This window comes from Nylanderia fulva, unplaced genomic scaffold (genome assembly GCF_048542155.1).
Source record: "Nylanderia fulva isolate GAGA-0341 unplaced genomic scaffold, ASM4854215v1 Scaffold28, whole genome shotgun sequence".
Lineage (NCBI taxonomy): Eukaryota > Metazoa > Arthropoda > Insecta > Hymenoptera > Formicidae > Nylanderia > Nylanderia fulva.
This window is the reverse complement of record NW_028190347.1, coordinates 63800-72445: the sequence shown is the minus strand read 5'-3', so window position 1 is coordinate 72445 and position 8646 is coordinate 63800. Positions and strand designations below refer to the sequence as shown.

General features: G+C 33.1%; 2 protein-coding genes across 2 annotated transcripts; one reads left to right on the top strand and one right to left on the bottom strand.

Moving 5' to 3' along the window:
- The first annotated feature begins 52 nt into the window (after nt 1–52).
- Pif1 (Pif1 DNA helicase) lies at nt 53–2770 on the top strand. The gene is given in 3 exon segments (XM_029313422.2): nt 53–109; nt 324–2178; nt 2180–2770. Coding segments are annotated over 2 exon segments (1866 nt in total). The 5' UTR covers nt 53–109; nt 324–340; the 3' UTR covers nt 2208–2770.
- On the bottom strand, nt 2198–7639 carry brun (trafficking protein particle complex subunit brun). The gene is made up of 12 exons (XM_029313421.2): nt 6368–7639; nt 5910–6186; nt 5630–5828; nt 5131–5342; nt 4836–5034; nt 4322–4736; nt 4019–4239; nt 3574–3934; nt 3289–3445; nt 3016–3193; nt 2694–2917; nt 2198–2613 (listed from the first exon to the last, which is right to left on the bottom strand). The coding sequence occupies exons 1-12, from the start codon at nt 7303–7305 to the stop codon at nt 2422–2424; spliced, it is 3573 nt and encodes a 1190-aa protein (XP_029169254.1). The 5' UTR covers nt 7306–7639; the 3' UTR covers nt 2198–2421.
- Nucleotides 7640–8646: the final 1007 nt, after the last annotated feature.

The following is an 8646-nucleotide window of genomic DNA, read 5'->3' as shown; positions in this document are numbered from 1 at the left end:
TTGACCCCGACCAAAACATAGGAAATTTTAGTTTTAAAGTTGTGCAGCCTGCGCAAAAATAAGCGCGCCTTTTCTATATAATTCGCTGTTTTGTTCAATCACTGACGAGGTACTGTCATTTGGTCATGTCATTTGAGTATCGCGTTCTTATTGTAGATTTTAGTACTGTAGACGATATCACGCATAGTTTAGATAGAAAATCTTTATTATATTCATTAGTAAAATCATATTTTCGTCATAGTTGCGTCAGCAGACGGAAATCTGTAAAAGGATAGAAGATTACATTATCAAATCACAAAAACTTTTCTGTAATATTTTGATAGAATCTCACATAAAGGACATGGATTCAAACGGCTGTTCATTAACATGCACCGTCACGTTGGAATGGCTAAATTCTCAAGGATCTATTTTAAGGAAGGTAACTCACAGAACCGCATTACTACGCTTGACTCGTAACAATCAACGCGAGATGCTCGTCGAAGTACAGGCAGAAAAGACGAATACATCTACGAAATTACTCCTGAAAAGTATATCTGTTTTTAATAAATTTATGACCGAGGGAAAAGCATCTATAAAATTCAAGGAACAAAATTGCACGTTGTTCTTGTCGAATGCACCTTCCTCTCAACTGATAAGCTTTTTGAAAACTATATTCATCAAAATAACGGATCAAGAAGGAAAGACGAATCCTACGAAGGAGAAGCTCTTTGCAAATGTACAACTTAATGGTGCTAAAGATATTAGTCCAGCTACTAGCGCAGAAATTAATAGAGCAAAGGAGAAAGCTATGACTATATCACGTACAACAGTCACTACTCCTTCACCGAGTAGTGTCAGGAAACGGAAATATTCTAGCGATGATACTTCTAAAGTGCCAGCAGCAAAAAAGTTACATTATAATCCTAACGCTGGAGAATTGACTGAAGAACAAATAAAAATTTTGAATGCAGTACTTAGTGGGAAGAATGTGTTTTTTACTGGAAGTGCAGGCACTGGCAAGTCATTTCTTTTGAAGAAGATAATTTCGGCTCTTCCTCCGGATGTAACAATGGCTACAGCAAGTACTGGAGTAGCAGCCTGTCATATAGGTGGAATTACGTTACATCAATTTGCTGGTATTGGTTTGGGTACTGGTACCGAGGAAAGATGTTTTCAGTTAGCTTCTCGTCCGTCCGTGGTTTCAATGTGGAGAAAGACCAAGCATTTAGTTATAGATGAAATTTCTATGGTAGATTGTGCGTTTTTTGACAAAATTGAGGCAGTGGCAAGACATGTACGCAAAACAGAAAGACCTTTCGGAGGAATACAGTTAATTTTGTGCGGTGACTTTTTTCAATTACCTCCTGTATCTAAAATCAATGATAAAGCAAAATTCTGTTTTCAAAGTGAAGCTTGGCCACGATGTATTCACTTTAATTTCGAATTACGAACAGTTCATAGACAAAAAGATGAGGCATTTGTAAAAGTGTTAAATAATATTAGGATAGGTAGAGTTACAGATGATATTGTTAACATTTTGAAAGAAACAGCGAAACAACATATTGAAAGTAATGGGGTATTAGCAACTAGATTGTGTACACATGTCAAGGAAGCTGATGAAATTAATGAATTCCAATTGAATGAACTTAAAGGTGAAACTAAAATATATACAGCATTAGATTCTGATAGTTCTATGACATATATGTTGGATCAACAGTTGCCTATACCTGGCAAATTGATATTAAAAATTGGCGCTCAAGTTATGCTACTAAAAAATATAAATATTAATAGCGGATTGGTAAATGGAGCTCGAGGTGTTATTATCGATTTTAAAAATGATATACCAATAATTCAATTGCGTACTGGAGCTCATTATGAGGCAAAAATGGAAAAATGGACTATTAAAAGCAGCTCTGGTGCTCTTATACACAGGAAACAAATTCCATTAAAATTAGCATGGGCCTTTTCAATTCACAAAAGTCAAGGTTTAACTTTAGACTGTGTTGAAATGTGCCTATCGAGAGTATTTGATGCAGGCCAATCTTACGTAGCATTATCAAGAGCTCAGAGTTTACAAAGTTTACGTGTTTTAGATTTTAATAGCCAACAGGTATGGGCTAATACAACTGTACTTGAATTTTATAAAAAGTTCAGGAGAAATTTGCAAGAAATAGAGGTAATTCCTTTAGGTAAAAAAAATAATAAAATTAGAAACAAATAAAAGATAATATATATATTTTTTCTCTCTTTCACTAAACATGTACAATTCATGTGTGGAAGTAACTTTCAACATACATATGCGCATAAGAATATATTAAGAAAAATTATTACAATCTTATTAAAAAAAGTAAAAGTTTATTTTATTGTACGATTTATATGGCGTATCGTTTCGAGTTTTTGTTTTTTACAAATATTGGTACTCATATTAAGTGGACAACGATGTTAATAATCATCGACGGTTATTTCGATAGGTGGTATATATCGCCATATATGTCCGGCATTTGCAAGTTCTGAATAAAGTATTGGAGAGGTTGGAGCAGACTCTTTACTACTGCATTGTATATCTATTTTATATTGACCAGCAGTAAAAAATACTACTCGACACTCGTGATAGGCTCTGCCGTATTCCTGTAACTATTACTTATTTATGATAATAGGGAACAAGCACGCGTATAAGTGCAGTGTGAAGCTGCATTATAAAAGTTATAACTTACAATAGGTAACATGACTTTATTTGTCCCAGCTATGGATAATCTCGTTTCTAATTGATAATTATTAACTCCATTATGATGATCCTGATAAAAATTAATAGACAATGTAAGATCGTTCAGCGGATGTTCCAGAGCGTTGCACACACCTATGCCAACGCTGATGCATTCACCTAAAGAACACGATAGCTCATCTTGCGCTTTTACAATAGTATCGTTGATAGTTATTTCTGGAAAAAAAAATCCATTTATTAATTCTAATTTCATAATCTTAATTTTATATATGGATTCTGCGCATGTGTACGTGTGTGTAAATATATATACGCACCCCACTGTAAAGGACTCATTCTAACTAGATCTAACATATCTTGAGTTAGAGTAATACCAGATAGGGTTGCTTTTCCCGTTGATTCGGTACCTAGTAATTGCCAACGCAAATCAACCAATGAGGCTATATGTTCGGCGCATATTTTTTGAAGTTCACTGATATCACCAGCACCGTTTAACTATAAAAAATATATATAAAAATAGCAATGTTATATCGTAAAATTTTTTTAAAATAAATTCATATAAATTAATATAATATTATGTATTTTGTTACCTTAGACAATTTATTGAGTGGACATCGATCAACTGGAACAGGAATTCTACACGATTCTTTACCTTCCATGTATATACATTTATTTTGTGTATAATGTAATTCCATTTCGTGATTTGTCATATTTGTCACATCCAATACGAGATAAAATTGCAATGGTCTATAAATTGTTTCAGAGATATTTTTTTTCTTATTCATTAAAAAATGTATAATCGGTCATAAAAAAAGAAATGTAATAATACACGAATAAATATTACTTTACAAAAAAATATGGCTGTTTTTACTTACGTTTCAGCCGGTAATACATCCCAATTAGTAATTTGCACACTGGCTAGCATTTCAATGGTTACAAAAACAGATGATATTCTGCAATAACCAGCTGTTAAGCCTGCACCTCCTGAATATTTTATTCTTAATTGACCTTCGATAACATTAGATGTATGTAAAGGTACTGCAAGTTTTGACAAACGCGAGCTCGTTAAGGAAGAATGGCCAGAGTGTGAACTTATTCCTGATCTAAAGGAAGAAGTCAGTTCGGATTGTCTTTTCATATGATGAGATGGAGAACTTAATCTAGATGGTAAAGAACTGTGGCCTGAATGTGACATTAAACTGTTTGGTTGACTAGGACATGTACTACTACTAATATCTGAAAAATAAATTATCATTAAAACAAAATAAAATAACAAGATGGTAATATACTTTAAAATCTGAATATTATTGCAGATGTTACCATTTCTAATAGAAGATGCTACAAAATCTGTCACTGCAAAGAGATATAAGGTAAGACTTGCACTGTTGCCAGGTTGTAAAGGCAATTGTGTCATCAAATTCTCTTCACTCCATTTAAAAATTTTACTTTCAATTACAGTATCTAAAGTAGATTGTACCGATAATTCAACCATTTCAATGGGAACTTGTCCAATATTCGTTATCGTTATAGTACACTCAGCGCTAGAAACAAAACCATGTTAACCAATCTTGCACGAAAATGATAACACCAATAGGAAAATTTTTTATTATAATAAATACGAACCTCTCACCACCATAGAGTGATATACTCGCGCTGGTAACTATATTGTCGCCAGAGCTAAAACTCGCAGTCTGAGGTAAACTAGTTGCGACATCAATTCTTGGTAAGGCTGGAATGACTTCAACTGTATATTGAGGATGTAACATGCCTTCCATATGTCTCAATCTACAGTTAGATTTAACTCCTAATGTGTGTGTACTAAAGCCAAGTATTTCTAAATCACCAATTTCTTTAGGTCTGCCTGCTAACGTTACCGCAATTGGGCCAGACTCAGCAGGTAGATTAATACTTTCTGGTATTGATTCAAATACTACACCATTTGTCAAGAGTCTCATATTAGACACGTGTAATTCAAATGGTAAAGGATTTATAAGCTGCATTGAAACTTCACAAACGTCTCCTTCTACCCATAAATAATCTGTTGTAACAAAAAAACTTAATGTAAATAAGAGAGAGAAAGAGATGAAAGTATTGTATATCATAATAAATTATTAATGTTAACAATCATCACACATACCAACTTTACTTTTAGAAGTATTTTTGCGTTCCAATGAGCCAAAATTAATTGGCGTAAACAAAAATGGACCATGATCTTCTTTTATTCTTTCTATCTTTTGAGGCTGTAAATGTGGCTGCATGTTTTTCAGAATAAATGATTTTGTCTTTGGTATATTTAATAAATTAGCCGGTGGTATAACAGTACCAGAATCTAAAACCTGTTATAAATTGTTAGCATCGTTTATTTTATACGAATAAATTAATCAATATTTTTCTTTAGTATTATTTGTATCATTATAATCTTTATAACATACAAGAGGAACTGGTGCACCCTCGCACTGTTGGGATACATTTTGAAGTTGTAATGCGATATCTTTCCTATCACTAAATGTTAAGTGATTGTACATTGTTTGAAGTAAAAATGTTAAATGCCTTGTCGTAAGTGCCGGATTACCCATTCGATTTGCAGCAGCAACAAGTTCATTTATTATTTGAATCTGTATAGCTGGCCATCCTCTTTGCCCATCTGTAAAATAAGAATAAGAGTTAAAAAAGAGATTGAAAAATATTAAAATCTACAAAAATAAATAATATTAAAAAAATAATGTTGATGCACATATAATTTATATGTTATATATGTATAAAATTTAAGAAAAATATTTTATATTTTAAAAATTATGTGTTTATAAATAAAAAAATATGATAAGAATAGTAATTAAGAGAATATTTTTAGAATAAAAAATTTTCAAAAAAATTTGAAAAAATAAACTTATTTGACAATCAACACATGCATAGTAATTGTAGTATAATAACCTGGTGACATATCAACTGGATCCAAGGATAATTTAAATCCGGATGTTGCTTGTAACATAAGATTGTAACATTGCTGCCAGTCTGGATTAGGATTATTTTGAGATACATGTCGAGTGGCAGCTAATCGTAAACAGAAGGAAGCTTTTCTATCAAAACCAAAGCTTGTATATAGATCTGACAATGTCGTGAATCTATCAATCTGAAATATTTTATTTATGTAATAACTTTACATCCTTTATATCTTGAAAGTCTCTGCAAATTGTATATTATCACTACGTACTTTTTCTTGCTCGCTAAGAGGCAGGTTAATCAATACAACATTATTTAGATACGATGCAGCCTGTAATGTACAGTTTTGCTCTATAGAGATTCTTGTAGCTTTGAAACTAGCTTCAGTTTCAATTATACCTGCATATTGATATTTACTATAATGTACAATGGCGTCACGATATTTTTTAGATATTTCCTCTGGTAATAAAATATGTGGCATGTTAGTCTTTACTATTTCTATACTAGGTGGAGATGGCAAAACTGTGGCAACAGCTTGTGATCCTCGTCTAAAAATAATTATTATTAGACTCATTAGCTCATGTAAAATCAAGTTTTATAATAAAAACAGTGTAAAATTGATAAAATAAATAAGTATGCATATTTCAATTTTAACAATGATTGAGAAGAGAAAGAAAAGATAATTTTATTTTCCAACAAAATGATTTTTACTCAAAGATTAGTCCATACCTCTGTTTACTTGGACTTCCTTCCTGTAGAGAAGAATTTCTTTGCAATGGAAGACTTCGGCACATATTAGGATAAAGAACTAAGACTGAAGCAGCACATAGACCTTCGTATGCCGCTCCTAACCACAGCCAATCATTGACTGCTTGCAGAATATTGGCTGCAGAATTATAATTATTCAACGCATCGGCTGGTAGTCCAGCTTGAAGACACAGATCTCCTAAATGCTTTGTCATACGTCCCACGCATCTCTTTTTATTATTTCTAGATTCGAGATCTAATCCTATAAAATCTTTCTTCTCGAATGGAGCCAATAAAAGAGAGACACGATCTATCTTTTCCCTAGAACGTTCCAATCTTTTTGATTCCAAGATCCAAAATAGGAAATTAAGATATTCGGCTATCTGTGTTTCCAGATCAGGACAAGTTTCGTCCGCATAGAACACTGCCCGCGTTTTAAAATTGCTGGGCGTAGTGCAGCCTGGTGGTGGCTCATGACGACCATTTGATTCGAAAGGACCAAAAAGGATAGCTCGAGAATCGTATAAAGTGTTGCCGTATTTTACCTTTAAGGTCTCGTGCACCCTACACAGCTCGTTCAACTCTGCTTGATTATCGTACTTGCCGAACGTGATCAGACCTAGCAATCGTCTGTGAGTCTGAAAGTCTCCCCAGTCATTGTTTTCCACAGGATGTTCCTTGACAAATCTAGCTAAGATCTCCCGGGTACTGCCACTGGAATCAGACACGGAAAATCTGCTGCCAGCTTTAATGATCCTTTCGCATAATCTACTGACTGTCTTTGGCTTGATTTGTGTACCAATGGGTCTCAATAACAACAGCAGAGCAGCGTGATCATGAGCAGTTTGCTCGTAATCGGGATGAGACATTTTGTTGTCGGGCACCGGACTCGACAAGATAACGCTGATGGCCGAGCGCATTTATGTCACTGTTTGTTCGAGGGTACCCGATTAGTACCTAGACGCCTCCAGCTGATTCTGTCATTTCTCTCTGTCGTCGTTTGATATAACGACAAACATATGCAGGATGTTTTGCATGATGCATATACATGGAAAAAATCTTAATTTTTCTTTCACAACATCAATAATTAATGTCTTTCATCAGGGGTGAACCGGTGAACGGCACACTAAAGGTTGCCTTATAAACTCACAAGACGCAAGATACTGTTCTTAGCTTTGTATATATTATATCATTAGTATCTAGTCTACGACTGCCAACGTTGACAAGTATAGCATATTTATCAGCTGAGATAGGTTGCGGTCAGGGAGACGCTACAGATGTTTCGAAGCGTTCGATCGACCAATCAAAACAAAATAAGTATAATGATTTCTTTATCCTGATTGGTTGAGACAATGCTTCGAAGCATCTGTAGCATTTTCCCAATTCGCGGTCACGTCACGTGATATGCGGATAAAGTGTCAACAGTCACGTGACTGCTGAATTTGAATAAATTTGTTCGTGACACGGCGATGATTTATAAACACATTTTATTTACATCTTTCGCGTAAAAATTATGTGTATATTTCTTTTTAGAAACTTTATGTACATAATTATCTTTAATATAATCACCTCACTTTTTTCTCCTAAAAGTATAAATAGATATAATATATACAATAATATATATATACCCAGATAGCCACAGTAATTATTATGACATCATTTTGATGTCAAAATGCATCAAAATAATGTCATAATAATTACTGTGGCTATCTGGGTATATATATATATGTATATATACATATAAAATTCTAAATACTATTTTGCAATAACACACATATGTGTCATATGTCATGTATATACGTGTGTGTGTTATATTTTTTAAAGATTGCTTGATTTAACCACTTGATTAATAACATAACATTGCACCATGTATTTAACTACAGCGCGTAGTATACATTTATTTGTCCCGCATTAATGAATAAAAATCTAATAAAAGGAATAAAGAAAAAGAGAAAAAAGAATAATTTAATAAATTTATCTATATTTTTATATTTTATATTTTAGAATACAAATTAATTTATTTTTATTATATTAGGTACAATATATAAGTACGGCTAAAAATGTATACATTACAAAAATAACAAAAAGACTATCAGCACTGGATGACAAGCACAACGATGGGGAAGCGATTGAAGAAAGATTGAAAAGTGTAATGTAACATGACGATTACATATGTGTCTTCTATTATACAAGCAGCAATATGAAAAGTGGGGTAAATCAGTGACGGATTAATATTTCCTAAAAGTTCCAGATATATATAT